The sequence below is a fragment of the Misgurnus anguillicaudatus genome, chromosome 6 (genome assembly GCF_027580225.2).
Source record: "Misgurnus anguillicaudatus chromosome 6, ASM2758022v2, whole genome shotgun sequence".
Classification (NCBI taxonomy): Eukaryota; Metazoa; Chordata; class Actinopteri; order Cypriniformes; family Cobitidae; genus Misgurnus; species Misgurnus anguillicaudatus.
The window spans coordinates 895,018-922,246 of NC_073342.2; the positions used below are offsets into that span (position 1 = coordinate 895,018).

The 27,229-nt window shown below is 36.6% G+C and overlaps 3 protein-coding genes across 5 annotated transcripts in view; 1 reads left to right on the top strand and 2 right to left on the bottom strand.

The window, feature by feature from the left end:
• Positions 1-419: 419 nt before the first annotated feature.
• On the bottom strand, positions 420-8,414 carry ric3b (RIC3 acetylcholine receptor chaperone b). Its single transcript, XM_055192812.2, has 6 exons — positions 8,143-8,414; positions 4,315-4,538; positions 4,069-4,150; positions 2,451-2,544; positions 1,154-1,293; positions 420-1,055 (listed from the first exon to the last, which is right to left on the bottom strand). The coding sequence occupies exons 1-6, from the start codon at positions 8,258-8,260 to the stop codon at positions 772-774; spliced, it is 942 nt and encodes a 313-aa protein (XP_055048787.2). The 5' UTR covers positions 8,261-8,414; the 3' UTR covers positions 420-771.
• A 1,398-nt stretch (positions 8,415-9,812) lies between these two features.
• rpl27a (ribosomal protein L27a) lies at positions 9,813-13,215 on the top strand. The gene is made up of 5 exons (XM_055191780.2): positions 9,813-9,898; positions 10,219-10,282; positions 10,370-10,445; positions 10,926-11,100; positions 13,047-13,215. The coding sequence occupies exons 1-5, from the start codon at positions 9,896-9,898 to the stop codon at positions 13,173-13,175; spliced, it is 447 nt and encodes a 148-aa protein (XP_055047755.1). The 5' UTR covers positions 9,813-9,895; the 3' UTR covers positions 13,176-13,215.
• Positions 13,216-14,015: 800 nt separating this feature from the next.
• ano1b (anoctamin 1, calcium activated chloride channel b) overlaps positions 14,016-27,229 on the bottom strand; it is a 49,428-nt gene continuing 36,214 nt past the window's right edge. For all 3 annotated transcript variants that reach the window (XM_055191776.2, XM_055191778.2, XM_055191777.2), the window contains 11 exons: positions 26,916-26,990; positions 21,677-21,878; positions 21,475-21,586; positions 21,235-21,292; positions 21,047-21,147; positions 20,805-20,947; positions 20,477-20,629; positions 20,039-20,091; positions 19,383-19,567; positions 16,895-17,000; positions 14,016-15,661 (listed from right to left, as the gene is read on the bottom strand). In XM_055191776.2, the coding sequence (XP_055047751.1) occupies positions 15,452-15,661; positions 16,895-17,000; positions 19,383-19,567; positions 20,039-20,091; positions 20,477-20,629; positions 20,805-20,947; positions 21,047-21,147; positions 21,235-21,292; positions 21,475-21,586; positions 21,677-21,878; positions 26,916-26,990 (1,398 nt within the window). In that variant the 3' untranslated portion in view covers positions 14,016-15,451. The remainder of the gene's footprint in view (positions 15,662-16,894; positions 17,001-19,382; positions 19,568-20,038; positions 20,092-20,476; positions 20,630-20,804; positions 20,948-21,046; positions 21,148-21,234; positions 21,293-21,474; positions 21,587-21,676; positions 21,879-26,915; positions 26,991-27,229) is intronic.

Sequence of the window (27,229 nt, forward strand, 5' to 3'; positions counted from 1 at the left end):
TTTCACATAAACGAAAAACGCACTTTCACAAGTATTTGAAATGTCGCATTCAAATGATAAACCCAGATTAAGTACATCCATCAAAAGTTGAATTGTTACATTTAGAAGTTTTCGGTCTGAATTTAGTAGTAAGTTTTTGATATCAGATATGGAGTTTGCATGTTCTACCTTCCTTTTTGAGTGTGGGTTTACTCAACCTGTGTATGGATCAACTTGAATAAAACTTGTGTATGAATTAACTGGTTCTCACCATGAATATAACCATAGATGTTGGAATGGCGTAAAGTAATAAAGGAAGAAGATATCAGCTATGCATTTTGGTGATTAGATTCATTTGATTGTGCTGCTGTATTTAAACAGAGGATGAATATGGCTTGAATATGGTGAGTAATAAGATTATACAAGACCCAGGCAGGCAGTTGAAATATTAAAAGTTTATTAAAGACACCCAGCTCATATTTTTCCATAGCTTCTGGTTGTTGCAGCCTCTGGCTGTAGGTGGGATAAGGATGAGCATACATTTAAAGATCAGTACATAATGCTTTTAAATAAAGTTGACACAGCTGGTGTGACGTATATTTCATTTGAGAGCGATGTGTCAACATGAACCACTTTTCTATTTCTCTGTTTGTTCTAATAAAGCTGATCTGTCATCAAACATGATCTATTGTGTAGTTTAAAATAACAATAAAAAGAGAAAGGTGTGTGCTGCAATCTAAACAAGCATCATATTTAGTCTGACATCTCTATTGATATTATACATGATGTCCTTTATTTAACAGATTTTCTGTTCCTCTGTCTGATGGTGTTGTTATCTGAAACTGAGTGGAGGGTTGTGTCACTTCCTGTTTGACATTGTTGTTTCATGGAGTCAGACAGAGACATGTCGTCTATCGTCTTCTCATCATTGAGTTCAGTGATGGGCTCTTCTTCTGTCTTGTCCACACACGTCTCCTCTTCACACGCCTCTTGCATCTCCGCGTTTGATCTCAAGTCAGGTGAATGAACGCAACAAAAATGCTGATTCACATCATTCTCACTGTCTTCCGCAAAATCTGTCAAAATAAGACTGCTTGTTATAAAACTGTTTTACAGTAAACAATGGCATTGTTGGTATTATAAGAGTATAAAACAAATGAAGCTTTTGCAGCACCGTTCAAGTCATGGGCATAGGATTGGTCATCAGTGTTTGGTGGCATTTCATCCACGAGTTGCCCCTCCTGCATGACACGTGTGATCTCCTTCAGCTGGTGCAGTAACTTCTGTTCCTCATTTCCTGATACAGCACCAACACTGCACCATATTTCAAACATGAACAAAACTTAGACAAAATGTACACATAGTAGGAAAAAATATCTTTGGAGTATTGTGATAAATGACTAAGAAAATATTTTGATAAATGATGGTAAGCACACAGTTGATGGTACCCATTAAATTCCATCATACTTTTTTATTCCTACTATGGAAGTAAATGGTCACTTACTGCTGTGTGTTTACCATAATTTCTCAAAATATCTTCAATGGTGTTCATCAGAATAAAGAAATTCATACAGGTTTAAAACAACATGATGATGAGTAAATGATGACAGAGTTTTCATTTTAAAGTAAACTATCCCTTTAAGTCTTGACCTCGCCCCCTTGTTTTCTTGTTAATTATTCATCCTGCACCTGTATGGCCTCATTCCCTAGTTTATTTGCCCCTATTTAATGCCACTGTGTCTGCTGTCTTGCGCTGGATCGTTGTGCATCTTTTGACGCCGTTGTGTGTTCTTGTCTCGTCCTGCCTCACTAAGTGTCATGTGTTATGTTATATTATTTGGATTAATGCCTTTGTTTTCCCCATCGAGGGTATTTTCTGTTATTTAATAAAGTCTTTTGTCTGCAATTAGGTTCTGTCCTCCCTCACACATGACAGAAACAGGGACAAAAACGAATAATTCTTAGGTTTTTATTTGTTGACCAATTAATTGAATCAGTTAAATTAATTAATCTGCACAAATATTCAGTGATTGCCATGAGAATGTGAAGGTACACACACTTGAAATTTCCCTATGGTCAGTGAGTCTGTACATATCCAGGTACTGTCAAAAATATTTACCATTGACTGTCATAAGTGCATACCCTACTGTTGATGTAGTTACAATTACATTGTTTTGAATACACAAAATCCATCACTTTCATAAGGTCTGGTATTGCACTATTACAGTTCACATTTTAGGATATATTGAAGATATACTTTGTTGAAAAGGGATGACACTCATTTGGCAACAAATGACACAAACCATTAAAACAAATTCATGCAAGGTTTAGAAGGATTAAGCAGTATGTGAGGTTTTGCTTATTATTGTTACTTAGACAAATGTATGCAGAAATTGATAATAAAAAGGTTCACATACTTTTTATGCAGCTGTATAAACTTAATAAAGACACAAAAACTGAGATATCCAGACCTGTGTGAGCAGACACTCGCTGAAGAAATAATCGTTTCAATCACATCCTTTGTTTCATTCAATCTGTCCTGCAGTTGAGCCAACTCAAAATCAGCTGAGAAATAGAGAGGGAGGGAGAGAGAGAGAGAGAGAGCAACTCAAACAAACAACTCAAAATCTAAGAGTGAATGAGACAGCACCAAGTATAATGCCAAATAAAGTGCTGTTTGTAAGTAACAACATAAACAAACGGCTTTTGTGGAACAAAAATAACTTTCGGTAAACTTTCACACAGCATTAATAACAACAGAGTCCTTTTAGAGTAGATTAATTCTGATAACAGGCAAAATAAATAACAAATGATTACCTTAGTTTAAATAATGGCTAAAGCGTATCAAAAACTACACTGAGCTGTGTAAAATATGTACTAAATAACATATACAGTGTTAAACCTCCCTTCACATAGCGTTTTTTTCCAACCCGCGGGTCCCGCTTATGAAATATTTACCAATGTATCTATTTTTACAACCCGCACCCGCGACCATTAAAATAGACATACTAACTCTTTCCCCGCCAGCGTTTTAAAAAAAAGTTGCCAGCCAGCGCCAGCATTTTTCATGATTTTCACAAAAGTTTAATGCCTTCCAGAAAATGTTCTTCTTTAAATATATAAACAAACAATATATCAGATGAAAGAACAGACCCTCTGCTTTCAAACAATAAAAAACGTTTCATCCTACCTTCATTATTTCTCTTGTAATCACCTCTCAAACATGGGCAGGTTTCTTCAAAAACACCAAATTTTGAGCAAAAAGCTGAGATAATTCCATTTTTGCTAAGGACTTTTGATAGAGATCAGATGCAGAGCGATCTTTAAAACATACATGGAGTTCTTTCTCTTTCACATGAGGCGCTACTTCTGGGTTGTATAATTTGCGGAAGTGCGGAAAGACGGAAAATCTCGTAATTGGCGGGGAAGCGTTTCCTCTTAATTGACGAGATATCTCGTCAATGGCGGCGAAAGAGCTAAGCATTTGTAATGTAAATGAAAAGACTCAAGAGGATTTATGTCAGCCTAAAAGTGCTATAAAGTGCTGGAAACAGCTATTAGATTACATCGCCCTGTAAAGCGGCAATAACATATGCTAATGATGCATAGAAACCAGCATGGTCATATTAATATAGAGATAGGATAATGATAAACATTTTCAACATTTACAAAGCAGCGTTTTTATTATCTATTAACAAATTAATCTATTAACTACCTTAATTTCTCCCACAGATCGTCTTTCATCTTTTATTTCTCAGTTTGTTTTGTTGTTGTAGCTGGCAGCGGGCCAAAGGTTTGGGAAGTTACATTGCCACGTAGGCCTACGTAATTTAACCTTAACAAAGAACCTAATAAAATATGAAAAAAATATATATTCCCAAATATTTTATATAGGCTATAAATTCGAAGCAACATACAAGTTTTTTTATTTTGTTTTAAATGACCCGTCGCGCAATAAAGTTGCAATTTCTTTAACCGCCCCAACCTGACCCGCGGGTTCTTGCACAAATCAGAAAAAGGGAGGTTAGATAAAGTAGAATCGAAAAACTAGGAAATCAAATAGACAGACAACAACAGACAAACACTCACTAATTTTCCTCTTCATGTTTTGTGATCTGACGGCAGAAAATCTGCTCTCTGGGGGTTTAGTTGTTTTGCCTCTGGATGTGATCTTTGAAAAAACACAAACAAGTACTTCTAGTATCATGAAAGTAAACCAATTAAAACAAACAGGAATGAAATGTTAAATATAATCTCTGTACAAATATTAACATTTGGCTTTGAATAATAAAAATATATGTTAAAAAAACAGGAATTCCAGAAGTGACGTCTCACCTTGAACAGAATATAAAGGATGTACAAAAATATCCCAAAGCCATATATAGGAATGACCTGTCCAGCAAGGTTCGACTTTCCTCCAGTGCCCGCACCTGTACCTGCACCTTTAGCCCGAGCGATGGCTTCAGTATTATGAGCTCTGGAGAACTGTCGGCCAGAACGATGCTGCTCATCGGAGACAGGCGCTCTGTGCGGCATAGGAGGAAAATGTCCGGCAGGGCCTTCACCAGAAACACAGGAAATAATTATAAATACATATATTCACTATATACGTTACATATATTGACATATTTGTTTACATGTTTTTTTAGGGCAGACGTTTTCAAAAAAAATGTTGTAAGTCAAACCCTCTTGACCCATAATAATTTATTTAAAGTTCCCTCAGCGATTTTAAAGCAGCTGTGAATCAATGAATCAATTTTAACTAGATTTTTTTTATATAAGAGGTCATAACGGACATCCTGCGAGTTTAGAACTAAAAAACGTCCTCGTTGCTTTTACTAAAAACATTGAACGTTTAATAAAGTTCCAACACTCAACATAATATAACTGTAATATAATGTTAGAAATATACAAAGTTAGTGATAAGGTTTTACCAGCCACGATTTAGATACTGATGCCCGCTTACTACGTTGTTTACGGTAATTTAGGCAAGTTGGGTTTGAAAGGTCCAACACTCAACAAACAAAGTTTTTTTTCACATAAATGTAACGTTATGTGTTAATATGAGCAACCTCACAAGCACATTAGAAATACACAAAGTTAGTGATAAGGGTAACACTTTATTAACCCTGACTTTTGCCTCAGTAAACTCAGAATTTACTGCTAATTAATAGTTAATAAGGTAGTTAGGTTTAGGTATTGGATTGAGTTAAGGGATGTACAATATGTTCATGCAGAACAAGCCATTAATATGTCCTTAATAAGCACTAATAAACAGCCAATATGTAAGCTAATAAGAAACTAGTTAAAAGTAAATTGTTACCGTCATAAGGTTTAGATTCTAATGCATGATTACTGTCCTGTATACAGTAATTTTGTCACGTCGGTTTTGAAGCTTTGTTGCTGTTACACCATATGCATTGTCATTTATGTGTTTCATCTCCCAGAACCTTTTGTGGCTTTTTACACATTAAGGTTTTCAAAACAATTCCTCACATACAATGACAGTGCATAAAGCTATCCAATCAAAGCAGTGGGTGTTTACATCTAGGTCTTCAATGCAGCCCACCCATCAATCAAAACCGCGCATTTCTCGAGCTAGCCTCAAAACCAGGGTACAAATAGCCTACAACTTATTGATTTTAATGTCTTTTGAATATAAAAACCATGCGAATGTCATATGTAGACCTCAGAAAACAGTATAAAACATAAACAGCCGATTCATCACCCTTTAAAGTTAATAGTTAAATACTTTACACGTGCATCTTTAAAAACATTTATTTTTATCTGTTTTAAAGTTTATGTAGTATTTTACATAGTTAGTGCTATTATTGCCTGTTATTGGACCTTTATTTGGAAATTTTCTTGCATAAAACGTCCATTTTGCATTTAAGTTTTCTGATAAAATGGTCACATGGCATTCAGAATAGACACATGCAATTTATATTATTTTGTTAGTAAGTGCTTAATTTCTTTTTTTTTACATTTTATGATTTAATTGCAGGCCTAAGTAAGTTATTGTTTTTCATCAACTCACAAACCCACTGCAATTTCCTTGCAAACCACCAGGGGTTCTGGAAACCCAGTTTGGGTTTGTCACAACAACATGGGAATAAGGATTAGTATTATTAGCCTTCATTGTATATTTATAAACTGTACAGAAATTTTTTTTGTAAAATCTCAAATAAACGTTTCATGTATGTGGATAAAGATTTGCGGCATTTTACTGTTTTTATTTTTTCATCCATGTGCTAACTCTTCTTTCACTGATCTTAACTCATGACACATCTTAATCCAGACACACACAACACATTCAGCTAGCAGATGTAATGGTACATGTATTCATCCTGAACTGTCTCAGTGACATCAAAAGCATAAGGAGTTATTTGCTCTCACATCACTCTTGCAGTACAGCAGCAATGAGTCAGGTGACCGAGTAAATTGTGTCTTTCTTTCTTTATTATTTATTCTTTATGCCATTCCAGCACCAATGGCTATATTCATGGCGAGAACCAGTTAATACACAAGTTTATTCAGACAAGTTCACCCAGAGAAGGGACAGATTGGGGGAGGGACAATTTGACATTTCCAATTTGCCTAACTTGCATGTTTTGGCTAAATTGTATACAATGGTAACCACAAATTTACCATAAATTAACAAAGATATTTCCAGTTGAACTTTGATAAAGCAAATGTATAAACTCGCAGAAAAACAAGATAAAACTATACTTCTACTAACATGATTTTAACTTTTTAAGAAATACTTGTGACATCAGAACAAAATATAAAAATATTAACATAGTAGCATGTGTATACAACTAAACAAAACAAAAAAACTCTTTCTTGATTGGTTTTAATTGCCATTAAATTAAATTTGTACTCTAAAATCATTTTACTTTTTAAATGTAATAAGACTTTGAATTTAGCAATCTTGGTGTAATATGTTAAATGATTCTTTGTGAAATAATATTGTAGTGTACATTACATGTGTGACTTAACAATACCTGCATCTGTTTTTCCAACTTCAAGGACAGTTATGATTTTTTGTTTGTTATGTGATAGTTACGCTGTTGTGAATATGTGTGTATTTGTTTATCAGACAGGGCTCAGATTCAGTTTAGTGAGTCTAATCTCTGATGTTTAGTACTGTAAAGATTGTTTACACAGCAAAAAGATTCCCACAGAAATTTCAAGTTGCAACCTCTCTCAAAAGGTGTCTTTTCTGTGTAAAGTCCTTAAACAATGTTAACACTAACAAGTATATGCTGTTATTGCCATATAAACGTGTAAGTCTGGATAAAGAGAGTTAAAACTGTCCAATAAATCATGTCTCTGCAGTTATTAATCTTAAAAGACAGATTTTTGTAAACCGTGACTAACAAGTAATTGAGCTTCTTATTTCAAACATTTTAGTATTGATGATGATCATTTGGGCCGCCAATTTCATTGCTCAGCAGTGACACATGTGAAGCCCTGGATAAGACATGATGATGACCAGTCACAATGTTACTCTGTAATCTAACCATAGAAAAAAATCCAATCAAAATAATCAGAATAAACATGCATAAATGGCAGAATTAAATGTAACAGTCATCACGTTACTACACAAACAACACACAGAAGTCTCCCTTTTAATGACAACTTGGTGTGTACACACACTTTTTGGTAGGACTAACTTACAACACTTACTCAACCCATAACACATCTTAACCAACACATAACGCATGTAATGCATGCAACCCATCTTAACCCATAACACATTATATACTGTAAGTTAAAGCTTTTATCTGATCACTGTGATTTAGCCTTAAAACAACATCTGACTTAACATTAAATGTTTAATATTAAATTATGCCACAACATTATTCATTTAACTTAAAGCTGTGTGTAAATGTGTTTTAAAAAACACATAATGAGTAGTAACGTGATATATTAATGTTGTGATTCTGTACTTCTTTTGTACTCGTATGCTAACGTTATACGCATTTTTTCATTAACTTTAGATTTAGGAAAAATAAAATACCAACAGAATATGATCTGTCAAAAATCTATCATATGATGGAGAATATTAAACATTTATTGTAATGTTTATTTAAACAGAAAGTGTGTAATGATAGAATGAAATGAATATGTCTTTAATAAAAATAAAAGCTGATGCGTTACCTTCGGTCTGCGGCGCGTCCCGCTTTCCTCGAGATAAAAGCATTTTTGGCAACAGAAGAGCGACGCATAACACCACACATGCCACTATAGTCAGCTTTTGAAATGTAGAAAAGCTCATTTTACTCGAATTTTTATATTAATCTTTTAATTTAAGTCTAACATAAATTCACTCTGAGAGCTGTGTTAACTGTATCTGCCTCGAGCTGAACACACGCACCTGCCTCCCGCATCCATAAAAGCAGCATCTTTACTTCCGGTGTGTTCGAGCAGTATAATGTCCAATCAGCATAGAAGTTTATTTGAGGGTGGGGCACACTGGCAGTCCTGTGATGATTATAACTAGTTTTCTCTGCGCAGCTAAACTACATATCACAGTCGATTATAAAAATTACCAGGTCACAACTGTAATTTGACCAATTAAGTTGGGGTAGGTAGCGATCCTTAGAGTTTAAAGGTTTAAACGAGTATGCGTTTATATATGATATTTCACAAATAAGCTTTAAAAATGTTTTGTTCTGTCTTTAATGTTTGTATATGACAATGGCATGGTTTAAAAACCTTTTCCTAACCCTCGTGTAATGTTCTGGATAACTTCAAGTTAAGATGATCAGTTTAGAAAAATGTTACAAATTTAATTAAAAAATTCTGATGAACACAAAAGAAGATATTTTGAGAAATTATGGATAAACACACAGCAGATAGTGGCCATTGACTTCTGTAGGAAAAAATATTTTGGAAGTATTGTGATAAATTATGAAGAAAATGTTTTGATAAATGACGGTAAGCACACAATTGACGGTACCCATTAAATTACATCATATGTTTTATTCCTACTATGGAAGTCAATAGTCACTATCTGCTGTGTGTTTACCATCATTTCTCAAAATATCTTCTTTTGTGTTCATCAGGAAAAAAAGAAATTCATAAAGGTTTAGAACAACATGAGGATGAGTAAATGATGACAGAATTTTCATTTTAAGTTGACCTATCCCTTTAATGTCAGTGGTGCAATGAAAGCTAATCTGGACAAATTAGAAAGTAATTCCTTACGAAAACTCCAGATCTACTTCTCAGGAGTAATGTGAAACTGAGTGGGCCAAACATAAAAGGTAAAATGCAACTGCTGCCAAAGTGCAACAACTACTGCTAAAAATGTCTAAATATCTACAGTATATTTAGGCCTAATATATAATTTTGTAAATGCATTTGCCAAGAAAATCCTTTTAAGAAAATGTATTAGGCTATGGAAAATCATGTCAATGCATGTCAGTGGTGCCTCGAGGATGTTTTTAATGGGACAGGTTTTTTTTCAACACAGTAGCCAAACGTTAGCGTTTTACCTGATCTTGATTTGATGAAACAGCTGATGAGAAATATTCAATATAAAATAAGCTAATTTTATTCATCAAAAATAGACACCTTTATAAGTTATTGTGGAGTCTATCTAATGCATTAATGAAATGTGCCCAGCATATTGTGTCCTGCGACAAAAATGTATTACTTATCTAATTAGCACACTTAAATAGTTTGCTACAGCTTATTTTAATAAAGGATATAATTGTATTATACAAAATACATTTATCTTAATAATCACCAGTCTTTGGGGAAAGTTTACGAAAGTTGTATTTAATATAGTGTAGTTTAATCCTCCCGTCTTCTGGCGGCGCGCTCGCGCTGGAGTCTCGCTCAATGAACCACACACGTTATCTCGCGATATTTCAGTGATGACTTCCTCTTTGCGTTCTCCGCCGTGATGGTAGGTGTTCATGTTGAGTTCTCTGGCTTTTGTTAAATGTTAATCTCATTCAATCCTTTAATATATCTCACCAAAACAGCGTTTTCATGTATTGTTTTAGCTCAAAGAGTGTTCTTGGGCAATTGTCAGTTTATATTGTGCATGTGTTTGCAGTGTTAAAGATAAATTTGTCGAATTGTTGAGATGTAGCGGCGCTCGCGCCTTTAGTGTGTCACTACAGTGGTGTCTGATCTGCATTTACTGTTTATGAAATGTACCTACAGAATTAACAATACCATAAGAAATAACTGAGAAAATTTGTTGTGTAAATCTTTACACAGCCGACCAAGAAAAGCAAGACTAGGAAGCTGCGCGGTCACGTCAGCCACGGGCACGGCCGCATCGGTCAGTAGTCGCGCATGGATTTCAGTGATGTGTGTATATTTTTTGTTTGGTGACGTATCATCTCTTAATAATTTTATTTCTAAACAGGCAAACACAGGAAGCATCCTGGAGGTCGCGGTAATGCCGGTGGCATGCATCATCACCGAATCAACTTTGATAAATAGTGAGTAAATATTCATTCAGTATTATTTAGTTAATAAGTAAACACAAGTTTAATATGATCTGTAAATGAAGCAGCCCTGGCGTTACACTGCAATTTTACCATGGTGAACAAAACACGCGACCTAACGTTAATACAGTCTTTGTCAGTAAGTTATAATAACTAACGTTAATATTATTGTAAAAGCCTTTAGATTTCACTTTTAGATTCAGTTTTGTAAACCTGTGATATTTTAAAAGCACTTTGTGTATAAAGGTATAAGATCTGCGAAATGTTAAACGAGTATAAAATACGGTGGGCTCTGAATGTTGTGTTCACGTGTCTAAAAAACTGACCCACTGAACAAGTGAGAGAAAAATACTACAGCTTGATTTTATGCCTCCAGTGTTGATAAAAGATTTCTCATTTTACAACCAACATTGTTTAATACTTGGCATTGTATATTTGTTGTGATGTTTCTGAATGAGGCTTTTTTTCTTGCAGTCATCCAGGTTATTTTGGTAAAGTTGGTATGAGGCACTATCATCTTAAGAAAAACGCTCTCTTCTGCCCCACAATTAATCTGGATAAACTGTGGACGCTGGTCAGTGAGCAGACAAGAGTGAATTACAGCAAGAAACCTGATGGACCTGCACCCATCATTGATGTCGTCCAAGCTGTAAGTGTCCTCTTCCTCCTAATCTCACAAATACTTTTACTAATGCTATTATAACTTGTGATTTAATACATTACACAAAACTAAACTTGCATTCCTGTAAAACATACATGTTTTGGTTTTAATGTCTGAGGGAGTTCTTTAATTCTGACCTTTGACCACAAAGCCAGTCTACTGGGTCAATTTTCTGAAATTGAGATTTATACATCATCTGAGAGTTGAATAAATAAGTTTTCCATTGTATGGTTTGTTATAGGACAATATTTGACCGAGATGCAACTATTTAAAAATCAGTGTTAAAATTGGCTTGACAATTCTCCAAATTAAGTCATTAGGAGTGCATAAATATTGCAAATAATAAACTCTTTTGTTTTGGTGCTCTCTACTGGCTTACAGCTATAATGACATTGTATTCATATTCTACAAAGAATCAATGCTTTGTTGGTTATTCCTACAAATGTACCCGTCTGCATGTGCAGATTGTCCATCTAGCAATTCTGGCAAATGCCAGATGGGCAAGACAACTTTGTTTATTTGATTTCCATTTAAAGTTTAAGGGGAGTATTGCTCTCTGAAGCATTTTTATGATGCTTTGACTGAAGGGTGATCATGGATCTGATGTGGCTTCATCTGACCAAGACTAGGTTTTTGACTTAAGGGTTTAGTACACTAAGCAATGAGAATTTGCTGTCCGTTTTTGTCCTCATCAGGCCATCCAAGATGTAGGTGACTGAGTATAGTGTTGAGTACAGATTTCTGCTAAAGCTGTGGTCTTTGGTGATTTTATATTTTGCAGGTTCCTCAGGTTTCATATCTTTGAAAGCTCAAAAAGCAAATACAGACAACGCAATAGTAATCTACACTTTCCCTGATGACACATTCAGTTAGTTCAAATGTTTTTCTGTAGTGCTTTTTAACAATTTTGTTTTAGTGAATCAGCTTAGCAGAAAAACTTTTTTTATTATTTGTGTATATATGTATATGGGTTGAAATATATAGAATAAATGCTATTATAATATAACTTATATGGGCTTGTTTGATAACACTTACAATACATTGGATTGACCATATGTAGGATTATAATTAGATCAAACTAATACTGCTATTAAAGAAATGTGCTTAATTTTTAGTTTGGCAACTGAAATTATTAGTCCGAAAATGGCAAAAAAACTCTTTCGTTGTTTGGCCGAGCAAGTGAAGTGGCAGAATAAATTTTACCAAACAATGAGGTCTTTGACATGATCACATAGTAACCAGAGCAGAGTGAGAGTTGCACAAATGCCGCAATCATTTTAAATGCAAAAAACATTTTAAAGTGTCAGAGAAAGATGCGAAAACATGCAGCAAGTTTTATTTATCATTTAATGGTGGAGTGAATGATTTCTGAAAAACGCTTTGGAAAAGGGAGTCTGGCCGACTACAAAAACACACTTGCACCTTATTGCTGATTGGCTACGTGTCTACTAACCAACATCGTTGCCTGGGTTGCACATGTGTGGGGTGGGTCTATCAAATGAAGGTCCAGATTCTATTGGGGTAGGAGTGTGAGGTTTAGGTGATTTCAAATGTCAACATTGGCTTTCAGAGATCATGGACCTTGCCTAATAATAGTTTTGTGTTGCCTGTTTCTGAGGACCATGATTTCAGCAAAAAAAAAACTCTGCTTTATTGTTCTACTAGAGAAACACACCTCACACTGTCACACCTACATCTTGAATAGCCTAAGGGTGATTAAACAATTTAAACTGTTGGAAACTGTTTCTGTGGTGTAAGTCAGGGTTAGTTTGACAGGGTTAGCCCTCACTGTCTCTATATTTGTTAATGGATGGATGATGTTTTAATTCTCTTATTTCTGAGTGATAAAATTTCATTCAAACGTATCAACATTGCTGCATCACCTGTATAAATGTTGATGTTTTATTAATTTGAATGTGTTTGCTGTTTTTCAGGGCTATTTCAAAGTTTTGGGTAAAGGAAAACTGCCCAAGCAGCCGGTCATCGTGAAGGCCAAGTTCTTCAGCAGACGAGCTGAGGAGAAGATCAAGGGTGTTGGAGGAGCTTGTGTGCTTACTGCATAAAATGCCCCCTTCTCTTTTGCTAAATAAAATGACAAAAGTTCATCTGTTGTGTTTGTTATAGATTTTTTTTACTTTTAAAATTAAATCTTTAACCTATTTTTCTAATAACATTAACTGTGTATGCAGTAGGTAAACTTGAATCCCATAGACAGATAATTTGGTTGTAGTGTAAAATAATTTTAGTGTTACACTATTAAGATTTAGTACAAATTTAGTAAAACCGTTAACAGCTATGTTCCTAACATGAACCGGCATGCCTAACAGAGCCTGATTTATCCATAGTTCACTATCTAACAGAACTTTGTATGCTGTTGTTCCTCAACAGGAGTTTGACAATGCAATTTTACATGTGCACATAGGTGCCTCATTTACAAAGGGTGCGTACACACAGATTTGATCGTTAAGTAAGCATATGCAAAAAAGTGCTTGGTGCCACATCAGGGTCTGAGCAGGCGTACGCACTTTTGCTTTTCCGATTGCTGCAGGTGATTGAAAATATAAGCTGCCATGGCTGCTTGAAAAGCAAGAATTGCACAATTTCAGGATCATTTGACATTAACCTATACCTATGTTTTCTCTGTGCACATTCATTTTTTTGAATCCCACGTACACGCTTGTGAGAAGTGATAGTAAGATCAAATTTAGGTTGTTTTCTACACAGCGTTTTATAAGTGAGTTGCCTGGATTCATAAAACAAACAGTGCTAAAATGGAACTAGTTTAAGGGGCTTTTGACCTGAGTGAATCTGCCATTACTTCTACATTTGTAGTGTGTTATAGCAAGAAAGTTTATGTTAAACAACATTTTTAGAATATGGTTATAAACATTAGTAACACTTGATTAAATAAGCAGTCTTTATTGTAGATGTTCTGTATAGTTACATGACTACACTGCTGCTGATTTCAATAAATACAAAGTGTTTCTAGTGTAGGAAGCAAGGCATTTACATTTTGCCTACCTCAGTATTCAAAATTGACACACATTTGCTTTGTTTCAAAAAAGCAACATTGTACAATATTTAAAAACTATTCTACTCTTTTAAAAACCTTAAAAATATCCAAGCACAGAGCATTAACTGCTTTATAAAGCTGAGGCGTTTACTGTACAGTATCAGTTTGTTTAAAAATACACAAGTATTGCAGATATCCTAGCAGTATTGCAGACTATATGTATGAATTGGATGAATGATGGGATTATCAGATGTCAATAACCTAACTATGATGCTTTGATCAAATACAGGCACACAATACATTTAATATCAATTAAAGCTAAACATGAAAAGTGTCAGATGTAGAAATAATTTATGGCAATATAAAAATGAACTATTATACAACTGTGTAATGAAATATTTGCAAATGTGTATCATGTAGATAAAGATAATGTGATTTTGCTCCAATAACTGAATCATATAAGCCTAAATGAAAGCTCTCTGCCAAGAAAAAAATCCTGTGGATATAACGTTTTTCGACAAATGCATTTTTATAATTTGTAAAAATCTGTGTATTTGTATGAGAACTGCCAAAAGGCACTGGAACCTTAAGGAAATACATAAAAAACAATACTGGTGTTCATCTTGAGACAAGACAATGGCACTGATATGTTAAGATTGTTAAATTAAGGCAGCTCAAACATGCATTTTAATCTGGGACTAGAACAAGCCCTGTCTGGGAAATTAATGTATAATGATAAATTTGACTAAGAAGTGTTTATATGCACTGATAAGACATTAAAGTGTCATCTATTTGGTGTTTTAAATCAAACTTCTGCACAAAATATTTACACATGCAACTTGTTCGAGAAACAAAACACACTTCTGTATAACCACTATTACATGTTGTTTGTTGTTAATGTAATTCGAAAATGTGCTATTGTGCCAATCGATAGCCTCAATACTTTTTTTTTTTGGGGGGGGGGCTAATAAATAGTGTTACTTTAAACTGTCACTATATAAGACCACTATATAAGACATGTTCGCAAACTTTAAACACATCAACAGTTGAAGTATAACTTGCTCAGCAAGACTCTTATCAAACTGTATTTACCAATGTGAAGAGGAGCTCATGTCCACCGCTGTCATTAAAAAATTCACCACAGCTATGATCAGAAAACATGAACTTCACTGACAGAATGAAGAAAATCTCTATTAAGTGTTACAAAAAGAAATATCACACTAGAAAAAACAAAAGTAATGTACAGTATGGGAGGAAAGGCAGTGGAGACTGGCGATATGGTTTATTGTTCGTCACTGGAATGTAACGATTAAGTTTTATGTGATGTTAGTAGTTTTTGTAGGGCGTGTGAGAGACGGAGCGGGAGCGTGTTAGTGACTCCTTAAAGCCGCTCTCCGATCGCTGTGTCTTTCCCTGTTCCTCTTTCATAAACAGATCCATCATGAGGACCTTTTCTTTATGGATCTGTAAACTGATGTCTTTGGGAATATCTGGGATGATCCAGTCCACCACATCACTCATCAACATGACCACGTTCTACACAGGACAAGAGGAGATAAGAGATGAAACAGTGATTGGCGAATCTTTCAGGTGGAAAAAGTGCACTATAATATATTGTATTAAAGTTCACTTGGTAAATGTATTTTCATGCACTGATATTGCAATTAATCCACAAAGAATGAGTCTTTAGTATTTCATAAGATAAACTTTTATTTAATGTACTTTATTCAAGTGCACAAGTTAAACTATACTTCTTAATTAGTATATTTGTAGTGTTTAACTTTTACATTTTTTTTAGCAAAAAAGTACTAAAATATATACCAGCAAGTACATTTTTTGTACATTTAAGTTGACTTTTCACTTGGGGAGTTGTTAAGATTAATACTGATTATAGTGTGAACAACAGACCCAATCAGGGAATGAGTAAAAAGAGCTAGTGTCAAGTTTTATTTGACACGCATTATTAGGATAACAGGGTCACGCGCTGTACATTCTGCAGCATTCATGTCTTAACATTACGTAAAGCAACAAAATAGAATGTGCTATAGGGGCAATTACAGATTCAGACCATGTTGGACACCACTGGCCTAAACAGTTGCACTTTTTGACACTTTTTGAAAGGCACACTGCTATTAATAGCCTCAATTTTAATATTTATTTATTACTCATATAAAAGTTAATATAAAAATATGTTATATATGAATAGACTATATCAAAAAAGTAGCCCTCCAGATTGTTTTATCCATTGTAGACCTTGCTCAAAATAGGTTGAAGACCCCTAAACTGTTTTTACAAATTAGATTTTTTTCTGTGGGTTAAAAATTAAAGTTATTGGCATTTGAATAGTCTGTGAATAGTCATCGGGATGCTTTGGTGCTAGTTGTGAATGGCCATGGGGCTGGTTTTGATACACGAATCTGGCAACGCTGGCTGTTTGCTTGCGCAGACATTTGGTTTGGGCTACATAGAATGTACATGTAAAGAAACATTTTAATCAGATTGCAATGTTTAGGGTACATGCAAACTGTATTTGGTATTGTTGTATACCTTCCTTCACAGAAGCCTGTCTGCCAATTTTAGGGGTATTTTCTGGGATCAAAGTGCCGTGTGAATGAGGGTTAATAATATATCCTCTATAGAATCAAACAACTATGTCTGGCTCTCTCTTAAGGGTTTCTTTATCCAAATGACTCACATATGAGGTTTATTTGAAGTGTGAATCATTTAGGAAGTTACTGCACGGTTACTATGAACTATCTTATTACTGACCTGAAAGACAATGACAAATGCTAGTCTGGCTGCTAAAACGGTCCAGAACTGTTTGGAGATTTCGTAAGGTGTTGGAGACCAAGGAGGCTCTCTGTAGTCTTTATACCTTGAGCAAAAAATAAAATAGTTGACTGTTAAAAATATGTGAGCTGTAGACTGGGTTAATAGCTGAATTGTTTTTATGAGCATTTTTATCCAAATTAAAGTTATCATAATATTATATCAATATGCAAAATTGTCTCTTCAGTTAAATCACACCAGTAGTTTTCTTTTTGTCAATATCTTTGTCTTGATTTCACCTACTGTAACAGTGCCCGATTTATGTTATTACAAAAAAGAACCAACAGATAATGGAGTACAATGATGTTATTAACATCTTCAGTTTAAAACCACTACAGACCACTATAGACTTTTCTGGGAGATCATTCATTGAACTAATTGTTCAAATACAGCCTTACCAAAACATCTTTTGCATTCAACATTTTAGCTTTGAAACGAATTAAGGGTGTGAAAATAACAGCAGAATTTTTGGGTGGACCATTTCTTTAAATTTAGTGGAGTTAAATCACAGTTAAGGGGGTCGCACACCGGATGCGCAGCTCAGCGCCGCGTCACGTCTAGAACAACTCAGAGGTATCGTTAATCAGAAGTGCACATTAAATAGCGCGAGCTTTGTCAGACAGCGTCTACTTCAAAATGCAAAATATACGTTAGCAGCCAATGTTAATCGGTTTTGATTTGGGACAAATATGATGTTATTTAATGTTAAATTATGTGAGTGGCGCTCTGTGGCACGACAGGGATTTGATCAACTTCCTGAGTAGTAGCTGGGCGGCACAGACAGGCGCCACCTGTCGGCGCCGGTGTGTGTATTCTCATAGAAAACAATGTGTTCGATTTTTTTAGAACGGCGCGGCGCTGAGCTGCACGCCTGGTGTGCGACCCCCTTTAGTTACCTGTATACGTAATAATGCAACTACAGTCCTTGGATCTCATTTATAAAATCCTTACCAAAATCTATGTACGTACAAAAGCCAAAAATGGCATACGCCAAAAAATATTAAGACTTTAAAACACTTTAAAATATTAAAACAAAGCAATTTTCCCTTTATAAATCACAGATCACCGGCAAGTGTGCATACATGAATCATCATCAGATCCCACCCTGCAAGCCCATTCGCCTATCAAGTTTGTTTTTTATAGATCACAACCTTTGCATTGGGAAGTGGCGTACGCATGTTTCCAGACCTGTTTTGTGCGCAAGCTTTATAAATGAGTCCCCTGCTCGCCATTACTGGCACCCCTTCATGTTTTAAATGGAGGTTCAAAGTAATTTAACAAAAACAATTGTTATTTCAACATACAGTAGAAATTGTAATTCCAAAGGCAAAATCAGAAAACCAGGATGTGCACTAATATTGGCACCCCTCCTTAATATTTGGTTGCACACCCTTTGGAAGCGATGACAGCCTCCAAACTTTTCTTATATCCATCTATAAGCTTCTTGCACTTCTCGGCAAGTATTTTCTCCCACACTTCCTTTGCAATATGCTCAAACATTTGCAGGGTTCCTTTCTCCAATGGCAGATTTCAGCTCCCCCCAAGATTTTTAATTGGATTGAGATCAGGACTCATTGCTGGCCATTTTAAAACAGTCAATGTTTTCCCTTTCAACCATTCCTGGTTTTGGAGGTGTGCTTTGGGTCTTTATCTTGCTGGAGGACCCATGATCTTCGCCTCAAACCAAGTTTCCTGGCACTGGCAAGACATTTTGCTCTAGAATTGCTTGATTATCTTTGGATTTCCTGATGCCTGTGATACGTCAAGGCCTCCACCATGCTTGACTGTTGGTATGGTGTTCTTTTTTTCTTAAAAACAGTCTGTAAACATACTGTTTGTGTGCATTGGCAAAAAGCTCCACTTTTGAGGTTTTTGAGATTTGTCCAGGTTCTCTTTTGCAAAGATCAATCGTTCCTTTTTATGTATTTTCTTCAGCAATGGGGTCTTTCTTGGCCTCCGTCCATAAATCCCCGCTTTGTTTAGTGTGCAGCGTATGGTACTTGTTGAAACAATTACACCAGACTTCTCCAGGTTGGTCTTCAGGTCTTTAGATGTTTGACGTGGTGTTTTTTCCACCATTCGCACCAACCTTCGAAGACTTCTATCATCAATTTTTCTCTTCCCCCCACATCCAGGGAGGTTCTTGACAGTTTCATGCCTGGAAAACTTCTCAATAACATTACGCACCGTTGAAACAGGGATACCAAGGTCTTTGGAGATCCCCTTATACACTTTGTAGGTCTTGCTATTTTGTTTCTATTTTGCTATCTGTAGTAATATGTTGTTTCACTTGATAAATTTCCTTCAGTAGATATTCCACAATATGTACATAAACTTCATGGGTGCCAATAATGGTGAGCAGGACGGTATAACTGAGGTTATAAATAAAGCTTTTTATCTTCCTATTTTTTATTTTATTGATCTTTACCTGCAGATGTCCACATGAAAGCCCAGATATAAGGGCTCCAGCGGTGAGGTGCTGTTCTGAAAGTGACTGACATTAAAGTATGAGAGAGTGTGGTTGACAAAGCCGTGCATTGATCCATCTGGACTGTACATATACTGATAGACCAGCCGTGGAATAAAGTCTGAAGTAAAGGAGATCACGAATGCCTACAAAAACATATTTCATTGGAATGAGTAACTGTGTCTTGGCAAATAACACATTATTGGAAAACAAAATTAAAACAAAACTGACCAATGTTCAATCACATGAACTGTCCTCCCTGCTGAAAAAACAATAGAAACCATCACAGAAATTATATTAAAATACCATTAACTTTTACCATTAAAATGATTACAAAATTCCTTTATGTAGTGTTTTTTATTCCTGTAGGATTTAATGGCCCCACCAACAGAACCCAACACATGGCAGAGACCCATTATAGTTACCATTACAACCAATAAACTTCCCATTAAAACCATTAAATCCAATTTTAGTGATGGTTTCTATTGTTTTTTCTTTGTTTTCTTTTTGCAGTTATACAGTGGTTGTACAGTTACTACGAGTAAATGAATGATGGTGAAAAACACTGAATGATTTTTTCTGACATAAGGAAACACATCACAAATGATTAGACTTACATTGACTATAACTGCCACTTTTGCGACTCCTCTGAGAAGATTATACCAGATTCCTGTGAAAGATGAAGGTTCACAAAATGAAATTTCTCAACTTATCAGGAATGTGAGCTAATGCAAAGAAAGTCTTGATATTATGTGAAACATGTAATACAGTACTTCAGCTATCTGTCAAAACATCTTTAAGGAAAGTCATTGCACTTGGTCAACAGCCTCTGGACAGCTATTTCAGTCAAGACATAACTACTTAAATGAAGGTTGACTGTAATCTTTAAAATCACGTGCTAATGTCATAATAAAACAATACTTCACAACAATGATTATAACTTTTCCTGTACCAATTTCAAATTGTTCTTTATCATGTCACTAATGCTGTCAACTGAAATGATCATACCTAAAGTCTATTATATGATTTAAGAAGCTGATGGTTAAAATACAGACCAATGTCTTTGGCTCTGGCTGCAACAGGTCGCCTGAGCTCTGCAACAAACTTCTTGGCATCCAGACGAATTTCAATAATGTTGTTTAGGAGAGCAAACAGAGGTGCCAATGGAAAGGATGCCACAAAGAGAGTCACAAAACCAAACTGGATTACTGCAGAAACAAACATCCGTATAGATTATGCATTCGGCAGGTGTCTTCTTTCAATGCAACTTACGTTAAAAGCTATACATATTAACAATATGTGTGACACTTATAATATTAAATATACAAATTAGGATGTTATTCACCCTATTTAGTTTATAAACTGATGTTAAAAAAGACTCACTCATCTCCATGTACTCGGGCGTAAGGCCAACAAACGGCTCCAAGAAATAATCTGTCTCATAACGCTGTAACTTCTTCTCATATTCCTCCTCTTGGAAAGATCCTCTTTTGGATTTGATGAACCTGATTAACTTTTTCAGTTTACTGCAATAAAACCAGAAACACTCACTTATGCAGACACCAAAAGCCATTCATCACATATGGGGTCATCTTTAAATACGGCTAAAGTTGTATGAGACTCACGGTATGCCTATCTCAAAGAGATTGTTCTGGATGAGTTGTTTGCCCAGCATGGTGATACTGAGCTGAATACAGAGCTCCATTAAACAGCCACCTTGAGTACACTGACAAGTGCAAAAACGTCAATCATCTATAGCATGGATATAAAACTTCACACTTCACAGAGAGACTGAATGCTCCTTGTTTCTTACCTCCTCCATACGATAGGACTCAAACACATAGAGGTAACTTCCAGGACGTCCACCGAGTCTGTAAGACAACAGAATTATCAACATTTGACCTTATTTATGTTATAAAAGCTTTCACTAATTAAAACCAGATCAATAACTCCTATCTTAAAATAAGAATAAATATGTCATGTATGTAATTATATGCAAAAGTATGTTGAGCTTCTTTAACCTTTGAGGTTGTTCTGGATATCTCTTACTCACCTGCCTCTAAAGAAAGCGATGTATATGATAGGGGTGAACGCGTTCACAAACTTAAGGATGAAGGTTTTGAAGATCAGACGCTCTTCGAAGCTCTTGTCTGTTTTAGGAACCTCTGAGAAGTCAAAGATATTATGAAATTAAAACGTTACCATTGATATATTACTTATAATTAACTATAATAAGTATTAATAGGGTGACTCACCAAGGATGGTGAGCCAGCGTGCAACAGCGCTGTACACCTCATCGAGGATGAGTATCACCACAAGGTTTATGATGGCTGCTGTGGTTTTAACTGTCAGCTTCACATTCGAGCGGGTCATCGGGTTTGAGCTCATAGCAAGAGCAGCTTTGGTTGATATCCGGTATAAAATCACACCAAACACTATTGCGAACGTAACACCAATCTATAAATGATGACAAATAGTTATTCAGTAGGACAGTGGTTCTCAACTCCAGTCCTCGGGCCCCCCCCTTCCAGAACATTTTAGATGTCTCCATATAAAACACCTGATTCAGTTTATCAGCTTGTTAGTGTGTTAATTAGGGAAACGTTTCAAACATTCTGGCAGGAGCCTGATGAGTGGATTCAGTTATTTCATATAAGGAGACATCAAAAATTTTCTGGGAGGGGGGCCCGAGGACTGGAGTAGAGAACCACTGCAGTAGGGAGTACATTTAACAAAACATGATGTAAAGCTCAAACACAGATAATACGAGGAGAATGGATGAAGTAATTGTACAGCGCGTCAGACACCTGAGGATATTCGGTCACTACACTTTTTATGGATAGGCACATGTGATGGCTTTATAAAGTTCTTATCAGTGTGGGTACGTTTGACACAACACCGACGGAGCCGCAATTCAGTATGGCAACGCATGAAGTCACCTATTCAAAGTAAATGAGAAGCGTTAATGCTGACACCTAGCCTGACGTTGTCATACTCAATTCTAGTCAGAATTTGAGTCTGATACTGCTCCATTGAGCTAAAATTATGAGGCGTGTCTCAACCGAAAAATGCCTCTCCACTCAATTGGATAGACCTATGACCAATCAGAGCAACGGAGTGTGTGACCTATGTTGAAATGTCGTCTTCTGCAGCCTGACCGAACTGCTAGTAATTTCGCTACAATGATACTAACATCATTGTAATTATACTAAGTCTGAGTTAGCGAACGTACATCAACACCTACTATGTTTATAACATTTCATTTATATCACAACATTAAGTATTTACTAAGTCATACAGTAAGACTATCTCTTACCATTTGTACGTTAGGTGAACTTCATCCATGACGATAGCTACCCATTACGTTGGCTTGAAAAATATCAGAGCCTAGCATGTCCCTCCACTTATTCAGCAGTCACGATTCCGGGCTTCCGAAAAGAAGCTGGCAACGACCGCTAATTATATCCATCTCGTCATGCACGCCGAGTTGCATCGCCGTGATACCCATTTCAGTTGCTTCTTTAACTTTGTCCTCTATAAGTGCGACCAACTTTTGCCGAATCCCGTAGGAAGGACGGCGAAAACATAAACAAATGCCTTGATCGCGTTTCCCTGTTCCTCTTTTTAAATCAATGCTCTGTCGATATCTTTTAGAACAGACTCAATGTCAGATTCCACACATCTGAATTCTCCAGCGGCAGCCATTTCATTGTAAACAGATTGAACACACGCGCTCTTTGGTGACATGGTTGATACGTTACTGGCCAGTTTTGGGACTCGCATAGTAGCTCCTCAACGGAAAAACGCCAGACCGATCTTCCCGTTTTTCAAAATGTGGTGGGCGGGGCTAAGATCGGCTGGCACCCAGGCTAGCTGACACCCAGTGTGAATGGAACCTTAGAGTGTGGCACCCACCCCCTCTGGGCATTCCCCTTCAACTCAGTGTCCTCAGCTCTTCTCCGTTTTAGGACAGACAGGGGCCTCATTTATAAAATACTGTATAGAAACCATCCGAAATTTGATCAAACTATTATTTTTCATTTATAAATCTATAAATCGCAAGTGATCTTTAAATTGTGCACAGCTAAACAGTTTCAAATTCAACCTTGGAAGACCAATCACTCTGATACTATCTGAAAATGGCCAATGAATGATCAGTGAACATTAGGGAACAAAATTTGCATACTGTGACTGAGATCTGGGTATAAAAGGTAGGCCGAAATGCTCATTCATTCAGATTTAGTGCTGAGGAGCCGAATTAGGAACAGCCAGTCAGCGGTCAGTCAGTAATGTAGCAGGACGGACACAACATTCCCTCAGGGAATGGAGGTTACATACATAACCGAGACATTCCCTTTCTGTCACTTAACTGACGTTGTGTCGATGACATGACTCTAGGGGTCCCTCTGAAAAACGCCACAGAAATTGACTGTGTTAGAAACCTTTAGCCAGGTGAACCCCATAAGCAAAGCATACAGGGGAGCCTGCCAAGGTTAATAACCTTCCAGTGCACTAGAGAAGTCGCGTACCAGAGAGCTGGAAAAAGAGACTCCAACTACAGAATAGTAAAAATACTAGCCAGGCATTAGAAAGTCTCTAAGACAGACGGAGACCACAACCTACCAGAGGGAGGTATTAAGTGAAGGTCCGAATGAACGGAGGAGAAATATAACCCAAAAGCTGAGAACTGCGAAACAGGGCTCAACTACACTCAAGACAAATGGCAAAAAGCTCTTACGGGGAAGACCCAGGGTTCATTTAAGGGAAACTGTAGGGGAATAAAAAAGCAAGAAACCCAAGGGGAGGGGGTTAGCCAAAAATAAAGTTCAAAGCCAGCTAAACTCAAAAAATTAAAGAGGAAAGTTTACCCAGAAAAGGAGGAACCCAACTTGGAAAAATGTGCCATGAAAAAAGGAAGGGCACAACCACCCGGGATAAGACTGCCTGTCCCCTTAGGTTATAAAACCTTCCAAAGGTGTTAGGAGTGGCCCCTCCCACAGCTTGGCAAATATCCAAGCTGAGTGGCCATTAGCCAGCGCCCAGGATTATTATTGTGTGTCTCTTATTTTTACATATTGTTCTCTTATATATTGTTTTCTCATTTCTTTGTAAAGCAATTTGAATGACCTCTGTATATTAAATGTGCTATGCAAATGAACTTGCCTTGCCTAGTAGAATAAACCCTCACCCCCAGAGGACAGGGCAAATTCTGGGACCTGTATGCCAAAGAAATGGCATCAAGATCCAACCGGCGAACCTCTGTTTGGAGACAACCTTCCCCTTCTGCTGACCTCCAAAACAGACGAAAAGCTGATCAGAAGTTCTGAAGCTCTGGGTGCGGTCCATGTAAACTGGAAGGGCACATACTGGACACAAGAATGACAGGGCTTAATCACCATCATCAGTTAAAGCCTGGAGGTTCACTACTTGGTTTCGAAAGGGAATGGTAGGAACCCTGGGCACATAACTGGGCCGGGGGTCTCTGGACAACGTGAGAGAAGCCTAAACTCATGGCACCCACTGATCACAGAGAAAGCTAACAGGTCCTCTTAATAGAAGTGAACGCCATCAGGAGAGCCGTCGTCTGAGAGAGAGCACTGAGCTCGACTGATTCCAATGGCACAAAAGGAGAATTCTGGAGTCCAGAAAAAACAACAGAAAGGTCCCAAGAGCGAGGATGGGGCTAGACCTAGGAGGGTTAGCTTCATAGCACCTCCGAGGAACCTGAAAACCAGGTTGTGCTTCCCTACATATTTCCTATCCAGTAATATGTGGTGGGCCGAAATAGCTGCAACATAAACCTTCAGGGTTGAGGGGGACAAATGTCTGTTCAACCTTTGTTGTAGAAAGGTATGCACTGATTACATTGGACATCTCTGCGGGTCCTCACCATGGGAGGAGCACCAGTCCATGAAAAAAAGCCACTTGATGTTGTAGAGCCGCTCCAGGGGGGCTCCAGTCTTTGAAGTGAAAGAAGGTCATCAATATTACCCGAAAAACTGCGGCCTTCTCTCCACTCACAGAGGAAAAGTATGCCGCTGAACCTGTGCGGCCGTCTGGCGAACTGGATCATATAGCCGAACCGAATGGTCCTGATGAGCCACAGTGATGGGTTGGGCAGTGCAAGCCATGCCCCCAAGAAGCGCAACAGGGGCTCTAGAGGAACGATAGTACTCGGGGCCACAAGGGGGGGGGGGGGGCGTGGGATGGTGGAGACATACCCTAAAGGGATATGAGACCCTTATGAGATTATATATGAAGAGTTTGGTTCCAAAACGCAATAAATCTATTTTGACTAATTTCGGTAAAAAAATGTTTTCTATACCAAGAAAGTGACAAGATGAAAACCACTATTTTCTGTTCACATAGCATCTTTAGGTTATAAAAACATAAAAAATTTAAATTCATAATTTGATTTTCAAAGATTTATTATAAAAATGTATAAATGTGCATTCATCTTTGCCATTTTATATTTATTTAGTTGACTAGTGGTTTACACTGATTAAACATTAATGTCATTAACCAAAACACTTTGTCATATTAAGATTGCTGCTGTTATACTTGGGACGTTGTCGCTGAACTTTTTTCACAGCAATCAGCTGTAAAATGTTTTGGTTCTGTTCGATTTCATTGGCTTCGCGTAAAATAATGGAAAGTTTTTCATATAAGTGTGAGCATGAGAGAAGTTTGATGCTGATCAAGTCTCCATCTCCCGGGTGCCTCTCACGTAAATTATTAGATGTTGATGGCTTACGTTTCTTTCCCCTCACAGGAAACCACCACAGGTTTATCAATGCCATCAAAGTATTATTTTGTTTTTGTTTGTTTGTTGATCACTAAGTACAAGATGAGGAAAACTTGGAGTCTTTGTATTCAACGCGCCGCCATTGTTGTTTACAATGCGTGGAATGGTGCGCTGTGATTTGTTGAGCGGATTTATTGAATTCTGCAGAAAAGGAGGAATGGCGTTTATTGCGTTTTGGGAAAAAAAGGAGAAAAGATCACAGAATAACACGACGGATATTGTATTTTGCGTAAAATTAAGAATTTACTTTTAAATACGGACCTAATATAATGCTGATTAACTCATTTAACATCGAATATAATATATAACTTATGTTGTTTTTGTTACTTTTTGTTATAGGTCATATATATAAATGTGTGTGTGTTTGTAAGTAAAAGTAAAAAATATATCATGTTAAAATAGGGATAAAAGTTTGGCCCGCATCATATTTACATTTTTAAAACTGGCCCTCAAAGAGTAGTACTGTTCTAGAGGTATTTTTTACCACAATGTTGATTTTATGTTATTTAAATGTATGTAATGATATACAAGAAGACTGTTGTAGTGGATTTCATGAATCAAAAGCTTAAAGAAACATCAGTGTGTTCTCCCTGCGCTGATGTGCATTAAAATGTGATTTATTTTATGGATACAATCACATGAGAGTTAGAAAGTCTTATGAACTGAGAGTGAGTGTGAGACTGGCTTACCATTAATAACATCATGATGAAATTAGTCATGTATGCAGGAAATCTGTCTTTAAAGGTCAGCTTTTCTTTCTCTGGCTAAATAGATAAAAATACCAGAAACAAATGTGTGTGAATAGACAGTTTCTACAATGTAAAAAAGAGTGAAAACTGTGCATATGCCTTTAACATTACTGCAGTGACTGTAATTGATATGTTTTTATTTGTGCCAGAAAGCTTCTCCGCTTAAAGACAGACAGCAGCAACAGGCACGTAAAATTACTGGTACTAGAAACCAAACACATTTAAGCTGCAAAGGCATGAAAATAGTTTTTGCA